This window comes from Eulemur rufifrons, chromosome 25 (assembly GCF_041146395.1).
Source record: "Eulemur rufifrons isolate Redbay chromosome 25, OSU_ERuf_1, whole genome shotgun sequence".
Classification (NCBI taxonomy): Eukaryota; Metazoa; Chordata; class Mammalia; order Primates; family Lemuridae; genus Eulemur; species Eulemur rufifrons.
This window is the reverse complement of record NC_091007.1, coordinates 8,276,873-8,299,789: the sequence shown is the minus strand read 5'-3', so window position 1 is coordinate 8,299,789 and position 22,917 is coordinate 8,276,873. Positions and strand designations below refer to the sequence as shown.

Below are 22,917 nucleotides of genomic sequence, written 5' to 3'. Positions count from 1 at the left end.
ATTTAAATAATAATTGACCTAATTAACAGGCATTACACCAAGTACTGCAAACATAAATTCTCATGGTTGAAGAAGAACTTACAGATCTTGTATTCCAACCATCCAATAGGTTCTTGGATCTGACTTACAATGTCTCTGCCAAGAATAACTCTTAAGATGAGGAACTCACATTCCCACGGCAGTCCATTGCACTTGTAGTCAGTTTTTTAGCAAGTTTCCCCTTGGGTTAATTCCTAATTCACAATCATTAGTTATGCTGAGGGAACTCTAATCAGCTATCCCCTCTTGCTAAGAAAATGAGTTATTTCTGTGTTCTGTCCTGGCATCTCCATGTCCTGGCTGTCACCTGCTCTGTGACTCAAAGTTGCAGGTGCTTTTTTTTGTTGTTGTTGTTAAGACCTAGAAATTGACAATTTACCAAACAGGTATTCTGTTTTCTGACACCAAGTTGGAAGGATGTAGTTTCCAGGTTAGTTAAAATGGTGTCAAGGTGCTAGGTGTCTAGCTGACGTGCAGCCCTTGCAGTAAGGAGCCCGACAGGAGCAAAGGAATCTTTTAGGTTCTTGGGTGATGAGTCAAATTCCATAAAAGCCTAAACTTCCAGCCCCCAGCAGGGAGGATGAATGGCTTTTCTCCCAAGAGCACAAGCCTTTGATCCTCTGGAGGCAGACACGCCCTCAGAGGGTGTTCTGACAACAAGTTCCTACCCCACCCTGGTGGTGAGGAAAGCTCTGCTTAAGCAGAAGTACAGAGGGGGTGGAAAGGCTTAATGGCTGAAAGGAAACACACATTTCAAGTTTTAAAATGTAAAATAATTATGCTAGAAGACAATGAAACAACATGTTCAAAATTTTCATGGGAAGTGATTTTGAATTTAGAGTTCCTACCCACTCGGATTATCGATGGGGCGTGAAGCCAACAGAAAGGCACTGTGGGATGTGCACACAAGAACTCAGAAAGTTTCGTCGCCCCATGTACCCACCACGAAAAAATTAAGAGACTACTTTGGCAAAACAAAAGAGGAATTTAAGAAAGGGAAAAAATAGGATTTTACAAAAAAGAGAGACTGACCAATCTGATGCAGAAGACGTGGCCATCAGGCTGGGCAATCTGGAGAATTTCCTGTCAAGCAGCAAAATCCTAGAACCAGAAGACTGAGTTTCTATTTCTATGGCCCATTGGCACGTTGAGAAGGGCCCATCTTGAATAATTCAAAGCTCTCTGAGGATACTTTTCTTCCCTGAGCCTGGTCTCTGATCCACCTCACCTTCTTCCACAGCTACTGAATCCCTTAAGCATCAAGAGTGATGTTCCACTGGGGTTGACCCAAGCACTTTCCAGCCCCTCGCCTGGCAGTTTTCCAAGTGGTCCATCATCGACTGTCGTGTAGGGCATTTCCGACCTCAGGAAAGAACCGCTGGACTCGAAGTCCTCGAGCCTGTGGTTCTGAGCCAGAAGTTAGGACGTTAAGACCCGACTGACAAGGAAGAATCTACTTTCCTGAACCAAAGGGACAGACCAGTTAAACTCAGACTGGTCTTGCAAGTTCAGGAACATGTGGCCGCCATGATGGTCCTGAGGTACTTGGGGGAGGGGGGAGGGACAACATGGCAGGCAGGGGAAGCTGGGACCCCCTCACATGAACCCCCTCCTGCCAAGCTTGTCTTTGGGGAGTTGTCCCAGAGACTCCGCCTCTCCTGTCAGACACAGGAGCTCTGACAGGCTCCTAGCTGGGCACTCCTTCCAATCCACAGTCTTTACAGATTCATTTGATGATTATGCAGATGAGGGTCCGAGTGAGGGACAGACAGAGAAGGAGATAGTTCAGGCCCCTGCCATGCGCCCTGCTCAACAAACAGGTTCTTCAACTAGAAGGCAGCCTGTAGTCGTGACTCGAGTGTCCTTGCGAGTGGGGTGGGTTGGGCTGGGCATGAGGTGGCCTATCTCCATCTTAAGCCACTTCTCAAAGTATTTCTTCCTACCCCTTAGAATAGTCTACTTGAGAAGATGCCTGGAAAATACAATATTCCATCTCCTGGTATTCCCATATTTTAGCATTTCTTATAGACTGGCACCCCTCACAACCATAGAGCTGGCTGGCCTACCACTCAATGCATGCTGACCACGAGCCCACGGGAAGAACTTCAACTCCAGGAATTTATACTCAGAAGATGAACCCCTGGGCCCACCTCTTGTCTGCAGGGCTCCTGCAAATGACTCATGGGGCTCAGTCACCAAAATGACCCAATGCCGGCTGAGAGAAGATAAGAGCTGGAGGCCTCCCTTGTTCTAGAGGTTTCATCACATGCGGTGAACTCTGCCGCAAGAGGAAGATAAGAACTGGGTGGGCTCACTTCCCCACGGAGACTGTCTCATACCCAGTAGACACTTGCCCTGAATCCGGAGAAAGAGTAGGTGCTTTGCAAATATTTACCTAGCTGCATGGCAACAGGGCGGGCCTGGTTAGAGCTCTATTTAACTACAGGGACGCGGGCCGTACTTGCATACAGCAGGTCACGTTCCTTCCCGTGGCAACCGTCCCAGGTGCTGAAAACCATCCCACGTGGCTGTCGAACCCCTTTTATGTCCAAATCATCCAGTAATCCAAGACTGGAACATCCAATGCAGAAAACATTAGGTTTGCCTTCGTGCGTGACCTGAATGGCTGTCGCTGGGTCTTGGGGTTCGGACCCAGCCTTCCATTCTCAGAAATGAGTGTCACAAGCACCATGGACTTCTCTATTTTGCTACTGATCTTCCCACGGAGGGGTTAAGGAAAGCCACTGTCTGGTGCTTAAATCAACAACAGCAAAGCACAGCAGAGAGAGAACCCAGAGCGCAACCCTCCCACACCTTCCATCAGGAACCAAGGGAGAACTTAACAAACGCCTTCAGGGATGGACTTAAGTAACTAAGCCACCTTCCCCTCCGAAGTATGAAGTGAGTAACCACCGGCTTGGTGTCATCCCGGTAGCACGTGACTAGAAAGACTGGGCTGAAAGGTAGAGCACATCTAAAGAACATGAGAGGAAGGCCTTCATCACCAAAACCCCATATGGCAACTCAGACTTTTGTCCCCAGGTAAATGCCATTGGCAGCTGTGCCCAGGCCCCTGCTCCTAAAGTGTGAGGCCTAAACAAGCCTTGTGCACTGGCAGCCTCTTTGTTTACTGTCACATGCATGGTGCCACCTTGTGGTACAATAAATCCCTTCTGCAACTTGGGAGAAGCAGGCGGCCAATTCTTTTCCACATTATACATTTTGTGAAGTGCAATATTTATTTAAACTGTTTTTGACTAGTTTAAGAAAACAGCTCCGGCTGGGTGAGGTGGCTCATGCCTGTAATCCTAGTACTGTGGGAGACCAAGGCTGGAGGATCACTTGAGGTCAGGGGTTTGAGACCAGCCTGAGCAAGAGTGAGACCCTGTCTCTACTAAAAATAGAAAAATTAGCCGGGCATGGTGGTGCATGCCTGTAGTCCCAGCTACTCAGGAGGCTGAGGCAGGAGGATCGCTCTAGCTCAGGCATTTGATGTGAGCTATGATGACGCCACTGCACTCTAGCCCGGACAACAGAGAAAGACTCTGTCTCAAAACAAACAAACAAACAAAAAAAAAAAAAAAAAAAAAAAAAAAGAAAGAAAGAAAAAAGAAAAAAAGAAAAGAAAAGAAAAGAAAAGAGCTTCAGCTTCTACTTCCTAACTGAAAAAAAAGTCCATGCCACATTTTCCTTGGGATCTAACAGTTAATATGAATTGCAATTTCCCCAGCCCAAAGTCAGCAAGTGAAAAATAGGAAGAAAATTTGAGGAAGGAATTTCAGTTTTACAAAAAAAATGCTTTTTTAAAAAAATGACAATTACTTTTCTTTCTTTGAGAAAAAATCTTCATCGAGAGGGGTTCAAGCCCTAGACCCTATTGTACCATCTCAGGTCCGAATTGCTTCAAAGGCAGGAGAATTTTCCCTGATGTGGTCATGGATAGAGTGGTGTCAGCCAACCTGAAAGAGACCTGAGGCTGGAGCACGTGGACTCTGAGTTTTACTGTTTTGTTTTTTTTTATTTTAAGGAACGATTAGCTAGTGGCGTCCGTACGAATGTCGCCGGGTTAAAGGATACAGGTGTCCCACTGACTTATGACAAACATCACACAGTTCGCTGTGAACCTGTAGAAGCAGAACTGAAATGCGGGTTTCCTGTTTCTAGTCTTCACTGTGGACCTCAGAGCTCAGTTTAGAGAGCAAACCACACTGGTCAGGAGCGAAGTTCTGTATTTAGTGTGGTTATGAAATCAAAGCTGGGGTCTGCGGCCGGGTCCCTGTGGGGACTAGAGAAGCTCTAGGCCGCTCTCGGGGTTCCTGACGTTGCCCAGCCCAGCCTTGCAGCCAACACGCTTCCAAATCCACCACTGTGAAACTGCGCAGCTCCCCCAAGCTTTGCAGGCAAGTCTTTCTCTTCCTTGGTGGTGACACCGCAATGTCACGTTCACAGCAGGTGCTCAGCGGATGATCTTGCCTGACACATCTCAACACAGTGAGCGTCACAGGAACCCAGTTCCTGGAACACGGAATAAATACCTGGATAACTGTATTTTTTAAATGAATTTAAATCAGAATTCTCTCTTGCTCCATCCCTGAGTTCTCTTGTTTAGATTAAGATTCAACAAACATTTATCAAATACCTACTGGCACGTGCCAAGCACAGTGACACGGATTCTCACTTGAGGCTAAATTTGCACGGGCCACCGGGCTGACTCAGTCCATCCCTCACTAGACATGGGTCATTGCGGTGGGAAGTCACTCCCCTGAAAGAGATGAGCAGTGGTGGCCAAGAGGCATCACAGTGAGCTCTCGGGGAAGCTGGGGTGATGGTAAAAATGACTTTGGGATTCAGGGGGCATCTGACTTCAGCTCTCTGGGAGCCAGGTGCCGGGCATAGCACGAAAGATGGGACAGAGGAAGCCACAGGCAATGCCACCAGTCAGGTGAGAGACACAGAGGCAGGATGTGGCTGGAGAAAAGTGACATCAGAAGCAGTGTGGCTGGGAGTTGGCCATCAGCTTCTGCAGAGAGGGGCACCTTCGAAAGAAGCCACAGGCAGTAGCTGCCGAATCACCCCGTGAAAACCTTAAGGTGGAACAAAGGAACATGCGTAGACAGGGGATCAACGAGGTGCGGAGTTTGGGGATTCCATAGCTCCTCTCCCTCCTTCCCTCCCCCATCTCCCTGCTCACTGACACTGCACAGAGGGAAGGGACTAAGGCTCTAAAACCAGAAACGTTCATTTTTGTTGGTCTTAGAAGCCAATATACCAAAAGGGAAAGAAAATTAGCACAAGGCACTAAGGGCAGTCGGGGCACCGTGGTGACAGCGTGTGGATCTTGGTCACCCATTCTCTCCTCATTCTGTTCCCAAAGTACTCTGGGGACGTGTTTGTAATCCACCAACCTGGGAGGAAGAAGAGGGGCCTGAGCAGCTACAGACAGATGGAAGGAGAAACGCCCAGGGCGAAAGGAGGTGGTGGGAGGCAGCTGGGGGAGGGAAAATAGACTTGGGAGAAGCAAGGGAACGGTTGTGGTTGCGCGGCCCTAGGGAGGAGGGAGAGTAGCAACTACACACTCATCCTGGCTGGGGGGAGAAGCGGGGAGGCGTCGGGGGAGGGCGAGCAAGCCCAGAGCTTGGGGTGGGAGGACGTCACCACACCCGTGCGGGGACCCGAATGCTCCTAGGATGCCCACCCTGCCCCTCCCATGTCCCTGTTCCGGCTGTAAGCCACGCTCTGCCCTGCTGTCAGGGCAACAATTAAGTCACAAATTCAGGTTCAGGCAGGATGACTGCAGCCAGAGCAGGTGGCACCCTAAGAGGAAAACTATATGGATTCTGCTCCCTACTCCCCCACCTTCCTCCCCCCAAAGAGAGGGTCGCGTTCCTGGGGTGATCTTTAGTGACAAACTCCAAGGGAAGAGAAAGGGGAACCAGAAGGCATATGGACATTTTTCTAAGAGCAGAATCTTCCAAGAGGCAACAAGGGTTCCTCCTCCTGCAGCCCGCAGCCCACCGCGCTGTGCACATTTCCTGCTGGTCTGGGCAGGGGGAGCCCCTCGGGCACTCTCTGGTCTGCTGAGGACAAGGCCACTGAGTCTCAGCCCTGGGAGGTCACTTGTCTGTGGCCTCCCCGGCCCTTCCCTGCCCTCCGATTCCACCTTCATGGAAACACCCTTTCCCGTTGCCGACGGGAACACACAGAGAGAGCAGACATTAAGAATTCTCTGTAGATGCTGCTTTGCAGGCAAATGTCCACAGATACGAAAGAGTAATATTCAGGATAGGTTAAGAATGAGACGGCAAAGGAAAAATCAGTAAACTCAGACAGAAATGTCCCATCTGAAGAACACAAAGAAAGAATATTTTTTTTAAATGACTAGAACCACACGAGCCATGGCAAACCAGAAGATTTCATGTTTGTGCCATTGGAGTCCCCGCAGAGGAAGAAGAAGAGAGATTAGTACAGAAAATATATTTGAAAAGGGAATGACCAGAAACTCTCTAAATGGGATGAAAAATGTAAACTTGCAGATTCAAAAAGCGTAGTGAACTCCAAACAGAATAAATTCAAAGGAAACCATGCACAGATGCATGGAAAGAATTACTGAAAGCCAGGAATAACGAGAAAAAAAAAATCTCAAAATCAGCTAGTGAGAAGGACACGTCGCCCTGTCAGGGAACCACGATCTGAATTATTGCAGAAGTCAACTGGGGAACCACGTTGTGCACAGGGTCTTAAACATGCTGAAAGAAAAGAACTCTCAACCCAGAATTTTCTATCCCGTGGAAATGCTGTTCGGGAATGAAGGAGGAGCACGAGAATCCACCACCAGGACCTGCTCTGCAACAACTGCTAAAGAAAGTTCTTCAGGTAGGAGCGAGAGGATACCAGAGTGAAACTTGGATGTTGAGGAATGAGGGAAAAACAACAGAAATGGCGAGTATCTGGTTCACTATAACTCAGGTTGGCCACCTGCGTGTGCAGCCCACACAAGCCTCCCCATCTCTCCCAGGCGCAGCTTCTCCAAGGTTAGGGAATGTTCTATAATTATTCTCCCATTTACCTACGGTGCCTGCCGTGGTGGATTGTTACATAGCCTGTGTAACAGTGGATTCCAGTCCTCCACCTGCCGCTTCCTAATGGAGTGAACTTGAGGCACTTGACTACTTTGTGCCTCAGTGTTCTGATCTATAAAATGGGATGGTAATGTTTTTACCTTGTATGTTTCCATGAGGATTGAATTAGATAATACAAAGCGTGAACAGAACAGGGCTGGGCACACAGTACTGTGTATGTTAACCACCATTGTAAATTCTCTAAACGTTGCTAAATAACTTTCCATATTCTGAGTTGATCTATCATCAGCCTTCGGTTTCATGCATAACAATTATCTAAGGACTAAGCCGATCTCAGATAAATCCTCTGCTACTTGTGTTTTTGTAGAATCTGTAAGTCAAAACCCTTTGAACATCACAGTGGGCAAGAATGTCCCCTTGATAAATCAAATCTCAATTGTAAATGTCGGAAAGCAGAATATAAAGTGGCAGCAGGTTTGTACAAATGAGTATCAATGTTGCCACCTGCAAGTCTGATACATAAAGCTGCATCATCTCCTTCTGAAAGCTAGACAGAATATTTTTTATCCCAGCTTCTCACCGGAGAGCTCAATTTGAACTTTTTGTCACAATCTGTACCAGGAATTTTCCTGAGAGAGTTGGCATTTGAAGCAGATTTGTAAAGAGAGAGAGATGGGGGCCCATTCTCATTTCTAGGTCATTTAAACTCCAACTCCTGGCTCTATCAAGTTATATTAATATCATCAGCAACTTATCTACTTAGGCCTCCTATAGAAATATTATACCTTTAAAAATTATATTTTGATGCTATGTCTTTGGCTTTTTGTTGAAGTTAGGTAGAAGAAATGTCCATAGGAAGAATGTCTTTGAATTTTCTGCAAAACTGCTAAAGTATAATCTCCATTATGCAAATCTCACAATATAAAAAATTCCAGGAGACAATGTATCTCTCCTGAAGAAGTATATGTGCACTTTGGTTTGCTAAGAAAAATTATAGTTTAGGGGTTCTCGACCTAGGCTGTTTATTAGAATCACTTGGGGAGCTTTTAACAACTTATGTTCAGGCCTTTCCTTGAACCAATTAAGCCAAAATCCTGGGAATTGGGACTCAGGCATTGGTCGTTTTGAAAAAGTTCTACAAGGGATTCTAATGTGCACCTAGGCTTGAAAATCTGTTTATCATTCCACCCTTTAAAAGATATCTTCACTTCTAAGAAATTTAAAGCTAAATTCCTTACGCTAATTAGCAAAGATTTTTCATATAGTTTGTTCCTCACCCTCCCTGGTTTATTATTTTCTGTTTGTCTATTTAATGGTCAGATATGCCTTAGAAGTCACCTCAAGTCACTTTTGGAAGCAGGTAGAGGATGAAGCCTCATTTGTTTAAAAAAAATCATCCATAAATTCACTAAAATCCTTCTAAAACCTGTTAGTCATAGTTTTAACTTTACCAGTTCTTTTGATAACAGGTTCCATATATTTATTCTCTAGTGTGTAAAGTAATTTTCACTTTAGGTGTTCAAAAACAAATTTCCTTTGAGCTTTAAGTGGTGGGTCCTAGTTCTGCTGTTCCAGGCTTTAGTAAATAGGTTCCGTGTTAGTTTTCTATTGCCACGTCCAAGATGACCACAAAGTAATGACTTACAACAACACTCACTTGTTATCTCACAGTTTCTGCAGGTCAGAAGTGCAGGCACAGCTGACCTGAGCTCTCTGCTCAGGGTCGCAGGAGGCGGAAATCAAGATGTCTGCTGGGCCACATTCTCATCTGGAGGCTCCACTGGAGAAGGATCAGTTTCCAAGGGATTGTTGGGGCTGGGTGACTTGTTTCTTCAAAGCCAGCAATGCAGGAGAGGGAGGAAAAGGAGGGAGGGGAAAAGGAGGGAGGGAGGGAGGGAGGGGTGAGGAGGGGAGGGGGAGGATCCTGTTGCTTTGAGCCTCTAACTGCAGGAAAGGCCTGTACCCGCTTTTAAAGGCCTCACCTGATGAGGCCAGGCCCACCTGAGATGTCTCCCTTTTGATTTCCTCAAAGTCAGTTGATTAGGGCCCTCAACAATAGCTCCAAAGTTTCCCTTTGCCATACTCTGTTGGTTAGAATCAAGTCACAGTTTTCACCTGCACTCAGGGGAGGAGACTATGCAAGGACTCACTGGGGGTCGCCTTGGGGGTATCTGCCACCAATTTATTATTGTCATGGTGCAAATTCTGGAAAAGCTTCTCTATCCCCATTCAGATTGGAAGAATTTTTGAAATCTGTATAAATAAAAGCAGTTCCATCTGCCTAATCATTTTGTGCCCTGTTTTTGCCGGACAGATTCAGGTTGGGGGGAGCCTAATGCTCTTACAGTATGAGACGCCCTCTTGCAAAACAGTCTCCCAGGGGTAGATGGTCCTGTGCTGTGTGTGTTTCTAATGTCCTTTGTAGACACACCAGACATTATGCATCAGGCTAGTGCCTGGGCGGGCGATTTACAGCCGTTTCTGCTTCTGTTAATGAGTGGCATCTGACAGCGCAGAGCTTGTAAGTTTCATTGATTATTTACCCTAAATTTGTAATTTTTTACAAAATCTTGCCCATACTTTTCCTTCATGTATTTGTTTCCTGTGGCTGCCTTAACAAAACACCGCAGACCGGATGGCTGAAACTACAGAACTTACTTTCTCACAGTTTGCAGGCTGGGAAGTCCAAGATCAAGGTGTTGGCAGGGTTCCCTTCTGAGGCCCCTCTCCTTGGTTTGCAGACGGCCACCCTCTTGGTGTGTCCCCACCTGGCTTTTCCTGTTTGGGGACCCTGGTGCCTCTTTGTGTCCAAATTTCCTCTTCTTGGAAGAAGAGGAAAATACCAGTCACATTGGATTAGGACCCACTTTAGTGGCCGCATTTTAAGTTCATCACCTCTTTGAAGGTCCTGTCTCCAAATACGGTTGCATTCTGAGCTCCTGGGGTTGAGGCTTCAACAAAACATGAATTTTAGGGGACATTTTCCATTTTCGTGCCTACTCACAGTCATTTGGAACACTCTCAGATGTGTCTCCGTCTATTTTGTATTTCATTATGTGTAAGAGTTTATTCATCTTCTAAGCATTTTGTTCCTGCCTTCAAGGAGCTTGTAATATAAACCAAACACCAGAGGCAAGTAGGACATAATGCAATGAAGTAGGTAATTAGCCGGCGTGGTGGCTCACACCCACATCTCAGCACTTTGGGAGGTCAAGGTGGGAGGATCACTTGAGGCCAAGAGTTTGAGACCACCCTGGGCAACATAGTGAGACCCTGTTTCTACAAAAAAATAATAGAAAAATTAGCCAGGTGTTGTGGCACACGCCTGTAGTCCCAGCTACTCGGGAGGCTGAGGCAGGAGGATCGCTTGAGCCCAGGAGTTTGAGGCTGCAGTGAGCTATGATCATACCACCGCACTCAGCCTGGGTGACAGGGGCTACTGCCATATCTACTTTACAGATCAGGAAACAGAGGGCCAGAGAGATTAAGTAGCCCAGGGTCATGCTGTTAGTAGGTGACAAAGTCAATTCTAACCCTGGTGGTCTGGCTCGAGTCTACGTGAGTGACCGTTAAGCTAGGCTGACATGCAACCACCACAAAAAAACCCTGTGATCTACTTAAATGCAAAACAATCTAATCCAAACCAGAACTACCACCTAAATGGTTGTTATTCTGAATGATTCTTTTTTCTTTGTTTGAGACAGGGTCTCACTCTGCCACCCTGGCTGGAATGCAGTGGCATCATCATAGCTCGCTGCAGCCTCTTTTTGCGGGGCAGCAGCACACGCACCCCGTGCCCTGCTGCTATGCGTGTCTCACAGGCTGTGTGTGTTTAGAAGTGTCACCTTGTTTTGATTTAAACAAAGACACACCTGAACACAGTCTCTCTTCAGCTCGTTCGTGCCAGGCTCATTGCCCAACCCCGGAACATGGAGCTTTTAGCTATTTCTTCAAATACCTTTTTGTTACTATTTCTTGTGTTCCTATTTCTCCAGCCTCTTCTCAATGTGAATACATAACACATCTGCACTGTGTCTGAGTGGTGAATTTATCATTATTTATTCTTTTCTTAGCATATGAATTGAAACTGGTTTCTATGAGCCAAGACGTGTGAATAAAACAGTAATGTTTAGTTAAATAGGAATTCTGTCTTTAAAATGTCTAAACATGGCTAAGACACCTCTCAAGATCAGCCTGGGTAACATAAACGCGAAATTGCATGGATCTTCCAAAGACAGCTATTTCTTCACTGAATTTTTTTGTATTTAATACCTTTTCCTTGGATTCCTCTAAACACAGATGTGGGCAATGCATTTGGACTTTATTTTTTAAAATTCTTTTCTGAAAATTCTATCATTAAAATAATAATGTCCTGGTTGAAACTTATCTATAAAAAATATCAGGCTAGAAACCCTTAGAGAGAAGCACCAGACCGGAAGTTCTCTTTGGCTCTGAGCCTGCTACAGGGAAAGTTCTGGGCAAGTCTTACTGCCTCTGGGCAGCAGTTTCTGTTGGAAAGAGGGAGGAAGGGAGTATAGGCGTGAGCCACGATGCCAAGTCTAGTTTCTGCTTGTTTCTTAACAGACACAATCTGGCCTTTCCTATAATCCCAGCGCTCTGGGAGAAAAGAAACTAGGCTGAATGACCTCTGAAGTCCTTTTCCACTCAAAATTTTCTTGATTCTGCTAAAAAGAATTTGCCTTTAATAGACTGCTCAGAGGTCTGCAAAGCAGAATGGCCGTAACAGCTACCCTTTGCAGGGCACTAGACCAAAAGCTTGACGTGGCTTATCTCATTTAACAAACACATGATTCGTATTCTCCACTTTATGGGTAAGAGACAAACTTAGCCAAAAAACTCAGTCATGTAAAGTTTCTGCTTTTTTTTTTTAGACAGAGTCTCGCTCTGTTGCCCTGGCTGGAGTGTAGTGGCATCAGCATAGCCCCCTGCAAACTCAAACTCCTGGGCTCAAGCCCATCATCCTGCCTCAGCCTCCTGAGCAGCTGGAACTACAGCACCACCACACCCAGCTAATCTTTCTATTTTTTTGTAGAGACGGTGTCTCACTATATTGCCCAGGCTGGTCTTGAACTCCTGACCTCAAGTGATCCTCCAGACCTTGGCCTCCCAGAGCGCTGGGATTATAGGCGTGAGCCACGATGCCAAGCCTAGTTTCTGCTTGTTTTTTTTTTTTTTTTTTTTTGAGACAGAGTCTCACTCTGTTGCCCAGGCTAGAGTGAGTGCCGTGGCGTCAGCCTAGCTCACAGCAACCTCAAACTCCTGAGCTCAAGCAATCCTCCTGTCTCAGCCTCCTGAGTAGCTGGGACTACAGGCATGCACCACCATGCCCGGCTAATTTTTTCTATATATATTTTTAGCTGTCTATATAATTTCTTTCTATTTTTAGTAGAGGTGGGGTCTCGCTCTTGCTCAGGCTGGTCTCGAACTCCTGAGCTCGAACGATCCGCCCACCTCGGCCTCCCAGAGTGCTAGGATTACAGGCGTGAGCCACCGCGCCCGGCCTCTGCTTGTTTTTTAACAGGCACAATCCTCAATCACCAACAAGAGAAATGGCTGAGTAGATGGGAAAAATTTATGAACTCAGAAAATGCAAATCGAAATGAGAGTTTGAAAAACAGAACTTTTGGCAAAGTCTGCTGTATTCAGGAGGCCCGTGCTACATGCCATGGCCTGCAGGACAAAGTAAGCATGTTTATCCCAACCCTTCAAAATCAACAGCTGCAATGTCTTCTCTTCAGAAAGCAGAACTGCAGGGACAAGCTAAGGAATCACATAGGTATTCATTTTCTAAAATCAAGCACAAACTTGAGATACCTCAAAGAAAGAACAGATAATGCCAATAATACACAAGAATAATTCAAAACTAATCTCCAGGCAGGCATAAATGGTATTGGAACTTAGGACAGTGTTTCCTGCATATTATCCTATATTTAGTATTAACATCAGGATAATCAACTAACATTAAATACACTGAGGAAACAATGTAAATCACAGTTTAAAAAGTGAAGTGAGAGTTGAACTCCATAATTTCCTCAGGAATATTAATGCAAAAATTTAGTAAGTTTGACACCAAGAATTGCACTGTTTATAAACTGCCAAATCTTGAGTCTTTCATTCTATATAGTCTGAATGTTTTCAATTTGTATCAAACACATTCACATTTTTTAAAAAACTTGGTAAAGTACCATCTGAATGCCAGCTTCCAGACCTAAACTTCAATCAACTCATGATACTAAAGCCCTCTATCACAGGTTAGTAAGACACCCATGAACACTTGAAAAAACCCAAAATATTTTTGAAACACCCATACCTCAAACAGTTGCCCTCAGAAATGGCATTTGATATACTGAGTACAAAGATCACAATTTGATCTTCGTATTTAGGATTTCACACACTAATAAAGTGATTATGACTGTGAAACCGCACAAAAAGCTAAAGAGCTTGAGGTAACCAAAAAAGAAATTATCTTTCATCATTCTATACAACCTGCCTTGAATGCACAGTAGGGGAAACTGCTCCATTCGTCTCTGTATCCTCCTATACAGGCAGCACTGGTGTGTGTTCTTGTGTCGAGAAACACACCGTCAGCGAGTAAAATATTCTTTGATACCACATTCAATAGATACCCTGGGAAATTATGATGTCTGTATCCTTCAGATTGCCTGGTAATGTAAAATAATACAAAAAGAGCCTTCAGCAGAGTGTCTTGGCACGTAGTAAGCCCTTTGTAAATTAGATATTGTTGATATCACTATCATCACTCAGGGCACTGAAGAATAACTACTAAAATGGCAGCCTTAAAAAAAAACAGGGAATCGAACTCCCCCCAAAATGCCAATATTTTTTTAAAAGGTCAAATTAAAATCAACCCTGTGATAGTTTTGCTAACATATATTAAGGTGGTTATAATACATTAAAAACTTCATGGTTGATAGTTTGAAAAGGCTCTACTTTTTTTTTAGCTATACCCAAACTGAAGCTAAACTGAAAGAAAAATTATATGAAAAGCTTCAAAGTAGGAAAATATTGTCTATAGTAATAAAAGGTATTTTTTAAAAGGAAAAGTAATGATTAAGAAAGAATCTATTTCTGTATAACAAATATAAATTTGCCCACCTACCTGATCGGTATATAAATATCAGCACAAGAAATACAGATAAACCTACACAGACTGGGCAGGAAGAGCAAGGTGTTTCATAGAAAGTATTTTATTATCAGAACAGCATGGTTTCCTATGTTGAAGATCTATTTAGCATGTTATTTTTACAAGTAGCAAAGTCCCTCCATTGTTTTCCAGGTGAATATACACGAATATAAAAAGCCGTTGCTGTCCACACTGCCTGCCCCCCCCACCGACGAGGGGTGACAGGAAGTCGTGGCCTATGAACAGCCTCCTGAAGCAGCGGTGGTTTCCTCTGTAACTGGGTCTTGAACTCTAGCTCTCTAATCAGTCATCCTCTTGCTGATTTCTTTTCTGTGAAAGAAAACCAAGAGTACATTAAAATAGCACATTCTAATTGGGACATTTACTCAGACAAGATCACTTCTTGTCAGCAAGTGTAATTTTCTGGAGGCCTCGCGAAAGATCTGATAGGAAATTATCACAGAAAAATGTGCCTTAACTAATTCATGGAACTAGTTTATCCCCCTGGCTCCTGGGCAAATCATCTTCAGGCATTTGAATATTTTCTTCTCTTTCTTTAATACATACAAACACCCCTACACAGAAACACAGAGAAATACAAATATTTACATCCCCCCTTGAGTGAAATCACCACCACAGCAGAGATTTGGTTTTCCTGTAGCCCTATAAAAATATACACACATTCTTCAAAGTTAGATATACTATGAAAAATTTTCGAAGAGCATCTATAGCATAAAAACATTTTCTATCCTTCCAATCAATAAATTATTCCTTCAGCTCACATTTCATATTTCGTTATCAAAGGATCTAACTCAGTAATACTGTTCCTTTCATTCATAATCATCAAATAAAAGTCTAGGTGATGTAGGACTAAAATGAAATGTTAAAAAGCCAATTTGAGGCCGGGCGCGGTGGCTCACGCCTGTAATCCTAGCACTCTGGGAGGCCGAGGTGGGCGGATCGTTTGAGCTCAGGAGTTTGAGACCAGCCTGAGCAAGAGCGAGACCCCATCTCTACTAAAAATAGAAAGAAATTATATAGACAGCTAAAAATATATATAGAAAAAATTAGCCGGGCATGGTGGCACATGCCTGTAGTCCCAGCTACTAGGGAGGCTGAGACAGGAGGATCCCTTGAGCCCAGGAGTTTGAGGTTGCTGTGAGCTAGGCTGACGCCACGGCACTCACTCTAGCCTGGGCAACAGAGTGAGACTCTGTCTCAAAAAAAAAAAAAAAAAAAAAAAAAGCCAATTTGAGAAGATGACCAGCATACTAAATACACATATACTTTACCAGTTTAAGAAAATCGATCAGTTTGTGAGCATCTTCCCCAGTAGAGAGGTCTACGAAGTCCTTGGGCAGTCGGTAGCTCAGGTAGGGGCTGGGCTGCACAGTAACCTCACTGTTCGTGCAACGGAAAGCTGGAGAATCCTTTACGAAGGAAAAAAAAAAAGGAAAGTCTGCAAGTCATTTATTTTTGGGCCTATTCTCCAAACTAAAAAAGAGCCTGGCATAATAATTTCAACTCCATGTTCTCTTCTGTACTAGGTAAGGAGAAAGTAAGATTCTAAAGGAAAGAAGGCACCAAGATTTTAAAGTAATTCTCCAAATTCACTAGAAGATAATACAGGGTATCTGGGAAACAGTCTCATCATGGAGTGCCAGGTGGATCCCTGAATGCTACCACGGTGCGGCCGCAGTGTGCACAGACGGGCTGTGCATCATAGCCCCGGAGTGGCCCGGGCCCCAAGGCCAGCCACCTCTGGCCTCAAGCAAATTCACACAGGCCAGAGCGCTTCATAAATATTATTTTCTACATGTGTGCAGTTGGGCAGTACCATCTTAGAGAACAGTTAATAGTGATGGCAAATGAGTGCTTTGACTTCCCTAACGTGTCTGCACTTCTTGTAGGTCAATTAACTTATTTATTTGTGTCTTTCTCTCATCACCTGTGTAACAAATTCAAGTATCAGACTTAACGAGTCTTCAGATTCTTTAGTGTACTTGCTTAGAGTCTTGCATAATATATTTACACGTGGCCTTGTGCCAAAAAGGATTTCAGAGACAGATGGCCTTCGGTTTGGGCTTCCGGGGTGGCAGATATTGAGGTGAGGATGGCGTCCACAGAGGGACACAGGCTGGGAACTAGAATGGATCGGGACCGTGGAGCCCTAGAAAGCAGGGCATATCTGAATCAGACAGACCCATCATCTGACGAATAGTTAAGAAACGTCTACTTTGTGCTGGACCTTGTTCTAGGTAGGGGAGATAAATTGGTAAACAAGACTAGGAGACAGACAGCGAGCAAACAGACAAATTAACAAGATCATTTCAGGCAGCACAAAGTGTCATGGAAACAAAGAAACAGGGTGATATACTAAGAAGATAACAACATAGACCATCTCAGAAGGGTGGTGAGGAAGGACGTTGCTAAGGGACCATCTGGGCTGAGAAGTGACCGTGGGGATGAAGGCAGCCTGTGAGGGTCTGGGAGCAGAACAAAGCTTTCAAGGCAGGGGAAACCACGAGCACAAAGGCCTGAAGGCAAGGTAGGACTCTGAGTCTCGCGGAACAAAGGGAAAGCCTGGTCTCTGTGGCCTGAGCACAGGGAAGAGAGGCAGGAGGTGATGCTGGACAAGGAGGCGGGAACCAGTTTTTCCCTTTTGTCATCCCCCAGCCCCCAATATTTAGAAGAATTAAATAAAGGATTTAGATCACAGAGTTAGTCTTCCACAAAGCTGTTTGTATCCAATAATTGTGTCCCTCATATTTAAAATTAACACCTGTGCTGGATGCTTTACATTCTCCTTCCGTGCTTCTCAGATTTCATGGCCCTGTTACCGTAAGATGCCAGCAGGCATAAATCCCTTCATTCATTAATCTGACAAACACACACTGCCTGACATTGTGCTGAGCCCTGCGGGTGCATCAAGAACAAGACACGCTCTACCTGTTCTCAGAAACTTACAGCCTAACACGGGACACAGGCAAGTCAACAGGCCACTGGAACACAGTCTGGCAAGTGCCACCACAGGGTAAATGTGGATCTGACTCAGAGCTGGAGGAACAGGGCCAGAGAGGGCCCAGGACAGATTAGGATGAAAGGAGGCATTTCGGAGATCGGCTAAAGACAAATGCTCACAATGAAGGCAGAGAAGCAGCCGGAGGAGCAGGAAGGACCCGGCAGGAGAGTGTGTGTCACGGGGACCGAGGGTAGGAGAGCTGTAAGGACACGGAGGGGAGCCAGGTGTTCAAGTCCTGCCTGGTGGCTCTGGGAGACGGGGACTGCATTGTGAACTGGGATTCGCAGTAAGTGCCGGAGACCTTGCCAAGAGCAGTTCTGCTGGGAGGTGGGGCAGACGCCAGCTGGCAGAGGACTGAGGAGTACGTAGGTGACAGGGGAGCACCCACGTCAGCAAGGAGGGACAGCCGCCGATGGCAGCTGGCTGCGATGAGGCACAACCACTGTGTGGTTTAAAAGAAGCAAGTCGTGTGACAGCAGCAGCGAAACCAGGGCTCCCACTTACGTAAAAGTGTGTGTGTTCCTTCTGAAAAGGGACTGGAAAACCACTAACTGGAGTCGTAGGGACGGCGATTTCCAGGTGGCAGGATTTCAAGTCCTGCTTCTTTCTAATTCTCGGTTTTCTTAAATTCCCACGTAAAACTCAAAACTATTTTTTAAAAAGATGTAAAGTGCTCACAAGATAATACTAAATAAAAGACTCAGGATACGTAACTGCCTATGCAGCATAATCTCATTTATTTAAAAAGGTTTATGTGTACGTGTAAATGCATGTTACGGACCAAAATACAAACTGTCGTTCTCAAGGTGGTAGGGTTCTAGAGGATTTTATAATTTTCATTAAAAATGGGTACTTTCATTTATTACTTTTTAGGCATTACTTTTATAGGCAGACAAAAGCAATACAAAGTTGTTTAGGGAAATTTTGGCTGTGAAGCTGAGAAAGGAGAGTGTAGCTGGGTGAAGAAATGGGGTTGAAGGCTTTGTTTTTTCAAAATGGGCGATATGGGAAGCTGGCTGAGTGCCGAGGGGCAGGAGCTGGCAGGAAGGAAGAGGCCGGAGGAGGAACACAGGGTGTGGGGAGACAGGATGGAGCGGCACACCCAGCAGGGGCGAGATCAGACTCAGGAGGGGACAGAGGAGTTTGTAGGTCTGATGACAATTCAACTGAGAGAATTCTTTTCTCTTTTCCTTTGAAGAGGAAGTAAAAATGTCTGCTGGGAGGAAGGGAAGAAATGATGGCATGGAAGACGAGGAGCATGCAGAAGGTGTGAACGAGCCACTGTGGGTAATGGAAGAGAATGCTGACTGGGGAAACCAGTCAGGAAGCCACTTCAGCAATGCGAGGGTCTGTGCACGTGGGTGTCACCTGTCAGCGCGCAGCAGCTGCGGCTGGCGTCAGACGTATGAACTGGTCTGGGAGACTGGACCAGATTCTTCCAGGTGGGAATGACAGAAAGAGCTAAGAAGGAGAAAATAACTAGAAAAATCTATGTGATGATCCTTATTTCTTTATGCACAGTTAAATGAATGAATCAGAATGTACACCCTTCCCTGGCTACCTCCATGGGCAAGTCACCGTTAGTAAATCTCTGCTATGCCACACGCTTCCCGAGGGTCCTCGTCACTGCCCCTCCACGTGTCTAAAGAGCAAGCAATAGGTGGATTAAAAAGGAGTTTTTAGAAGTATCTTTTTAAAAACTGTCTTACCTGCTCCTGCGCATCTCCTTCACTAAAATCTCCTTTTAGGTTTTTCTCAGATACCAGCTCCTCCCAGGTGAACAGCAGGGAATCTGTGACTTCACCAAATGGATTAAAGTCAATTAGCCACACCTTTCCCTGCAGTACAAGGAGACAAAAATTAATATAAAATAAAAACAAACACAGTCTATACTCTATCTTATTAGACAGATAGTCTTCATATTATTTTCTCCAAAAGACAATCTTAAAAATCTGTAACTTATTTCGAAAGATCATTCTTCCAGGTCCCATCTGAGCAAGGGCCACCTGAGTAAACAGAGCGGGCACAGCTGTAAAGGGAAGGTCACCTGTGAGTGCAGGGAGAAGGGACCCAGGAAGGAAAAGCCCTACTGAAGATGTATCCTCCAACTCTGGCCTCAAGTCACACTGGAGTTTTATGCCAAACATTGGAGCAGGAAAAAGGAAAGTCTCACAAGAAGGTTCGGCAATGCAGTCTGGCTGAATTGCCTTCCTGGGAGCCTTCAATGCTACGTCCAGGGGGAGCCGGGCAGAGGCGGGAGGCGCCTGCAGCCGGGCAGAGCAGCGCTTCTGACTCCTGCAAGGCTAATGTGCAGGGTGGATTTTTTTTTAACATACTGCAAAGAAGTATGGAAATACTCAGTATTCTTTACATGTTACTGTAATATGTGTCTTGTCTGCATGATAGAGCTTGATAGCCTATGAAGGGGAGAGGAAAAACTACATGGACCTTTGAACTAAGTGTTGACCTTGTCCTGTTCTGAGACCACAGGTGGGCGACCCGGTGGACCCACTTGTGACCTGGGGAGACCATGCTGAGGTCGAGCCAGGTGCCTCTGAGTCTCACTCTGTCGCCCTGGGTAGAGTGCAATGGTGTCATCTTTATTTTATATTGTCTTTCCAGACTGATGATGATTTTCCCAGGTTCTTGGGGCTTTAATCTCTGCTGTATTTCTTTTCTCAAAGGCTGGTGCCATGGTATTGGCTACTGCGTACACCAGGCAGCGAGCCCATCGATCGCTCGGTGACATTTTAGGGAGGTGGTGGAGCAGTTCTGGATCTTCAATGTGGAGGTGGATAATTATATGGCTCAATGTGTTTGTCAAAACTCAGAACTATACAATAAAAAGGGTGAATTTTGCTCTATTAAATTATATCTCAAAAATATGACCCCCTCCAAACTCAGTAGTTTTAAATGATTGAAAATATAAAGGAAACCAAAACCCTAAGCACAAGACACCACACACAAAAAAAGAACTGGCAGATTTGAACAGGAATTAAATAGAACCTATAGAAATGAAAGATACAGCCGATAAAATTTAAAACTTAATGGGCAGGTTAAATGTATCAGGCTAAAGTTAAAAGAGAACTAATAAAATGGAAGATAGAGCTGAGAAAATGACACAACACAGGACAGAGAAAGAGTAGAAACTGCGAAGTTAAGAGACATGAGAAAAAAGTAAGAAGCTCTAACATACCTCTACACAGAGTTCCAAAACAAGAGAGAAAAGAAAGTCAATATTTGAAAAAAAATAATAGTTAAGAATTCAGAATTCTCCATGACTGACAAAAGAAACGAATTCTTAGATGTAACATGACACAAAAATTAAAAAAAAGGAAAAGAAAAAGAAAGAAAAGAAGTCAAATAATAAACACCAAGAGTATAGTACCTTCAAAGTGCTGAAGCAACAAACTAATCCACTGAACATTCTATACCCAGCCAGGCCTGTCCTTCATGCACGAGGGCCAAACAACTACCGAGGGAATTTACTACTAAGGGATACAATACTAGAGAGAAATTGGATCCAAAAAGCAGCAAGAGGCAAGAAGCACCAGTGAACAAAAAAACTAAACAGCGACAATGATGACTCATTTGGGGGTATAAAAACAGGGTAGAGATAAAAAATCAGAAATCACATGTAAAATGGTGGGTGCTACAAATTAGAGTGTTCTAAGGTCTTTGCATCATGAGGGCAACGGAATGTAAAATTAAATTTAGAGTTCATTAAATATCCATGTTAAGAATTAATGATAACTACCAAAATAACAGAAACAAAACCCAAAACTTCAAAATCATTATGGGAGAAAGAGTTGGGGGAAAAAAAAATAGAAAGTCCAGTAATCTAAATAAAAGGAGAAAAAAGCAAAGAAAAGCAACTAGAAAACTCAAAATAAGATGGTAGAAAACATTCAAATACCAAATATAATAAATGTAAATTAAACTCAGCAGTTAAAACCAGAAATGGTCAGGGATTAAAAAACCAGAACCCAGCAATATGCTATTTAAGGTACATGCACACACCTAAAACATAACAGCTAAAAATAAAATGATGGGAAAAAATAAATTCTAAGACCAAAAAAACTACAATAATACTATCAATATCAGAACAAAATGTACTTTAATGTCAAATGTGCAAGAATATTAATAGGGATAAAGAGGGTCCCTGCCTAATGATGAGAAGTCACTGGGAAAATGAAACCATTCTGAACTAGCATTTGTCTAAGAACACAACCTGGAGTATAGAACACAAAAATTGATAGAATTAAGAAGCAGGAGATTTTAACATACCTGGCTCAGTAACTGATAGATCAAGTAGACAAAAAAATTAGGAAAGATACATTTTCATGGTCTTTAAAGTTGTTAGGTTTTTTTTTTTTAAATTTTAATATGGAAAAGTATAAACATACACGAAAGTAGACAAATGGTATAAAGAACTCCATGTACCTCCCCACTCAGTTTCAACCAGTTATCAATTCATGGTCAATCTTGTTTCATCTATATTTCCATCCATTCCCCCCAAATCTGTATTATTTTGAAGAAATTCTCAGATACCATTTTATACATAAGATGTAGAAGATTTTAACAACATTACTAACAAGCTTAATCTAAAGACATCTACAGAATACTTCACACATTAGAAACTGTACTTTCTTTTTCAATCCCATACAGAACATTTATAAAAAAGTGACCAAGTCACAAAGCCAATCCCAATAATACCAAGACTCAAGATTAGATATATTCAGTCCATAAAGCAATGAAATTAGAAATTAATGACAATATTCACAACTGAGAAGAGTACATAACGGGACCAGAATAACTTTCTAAGAATCAAAGACAGTCATTCTTAATTCTAATCGTATATTACCATCACTTAAGAAGCTTCCTAAATACACGTTCCAAGGCTAGATCCCAGACCTGCTGAATGAGTGGTCCACTGCTTTGACTGTTAGAATCAAGACCACATAAACTTGCCCATCCACAATAAGAAATTAGATATCAAAGTGTTGCCAAGTCTACACACACTTCAGTTGTATTTCATATAAGAAACCACCGTAAGAGTTAGTTTCTACAAGAACAGCCACAGAATTATATATTCAAGAAAGTGTCTAACAAACAACTCTGATACCAGTGCCATTGAGTAAATGCAAATGAGTTTTACACTGTAGTTTGAAACTCTTCTCAGAAACTATCAGGATGTTTATACTAGCATGTTTCACACTTTTAGAAATGTAACTAGTTTCAGTTCTGTAAGATCACAGCAGTAATTACTTATGCACTTATCCAACTTCACTTGAGACATTCTTAACTCTTTACCAAGTTAAAAATTTGCATTTATCTGTCAGCCCTACTGAATTACAGTAGAGTAGGACATTTGCCAGGAATATATTGAGAGACCCTGGCAAATTCCAACATTTTCAAATGCCACCATATATAACGTAACTGCCTCAGTTCTGGTATCTGTAAAATACATACATACCTCACAGGAGTATATAGACTAAGTGAGGTATTGAATTAAATAAGAATAAAGCCCTTCTGAGAAACGAGAATATTCAGGGCAATAGGTCAGGTTTGCTCACTTACTGATTCTGCTGCTACCAAGCCATTCCCTGGAA

The 22,917-nt window shown here is 43.7% G+C and overlaps 1 protein-coding gene across 1 annotated transcript in view; it reads right to left on the bottom strand.

Moving 5' to 3' along the window:
- Positions 1-14,344: 14,344 nt before the first annotated feature.
- CDC123 (cell division cycle 123) overlaps positions 14,345-22,917 on the bottom strand; it is a 42,006-nt gene continuing 33,433 nt past the window's right edge. Inside the window, exons 11-13 of the mRNA XM_069458908.1 lie at positions 19,015-19,143; positions 15,576-15,713; positions 14,345-14,613 (exon numbers count right to left, since the gene is read on the bottom strand). Of these exons, the coding sequence (XP_069315009.1) occupies positions 14,587-14,613; positions 15,576-15,713; positions 19,015-19,143 (294 nt within the window). The 3' untranslated portion in view covers positions 14,345-14,586. The remainder of the gene's footprint in view (positions 14,614-15,575; positions 15,714-19,014; positions 19,144-22,917) is intronic.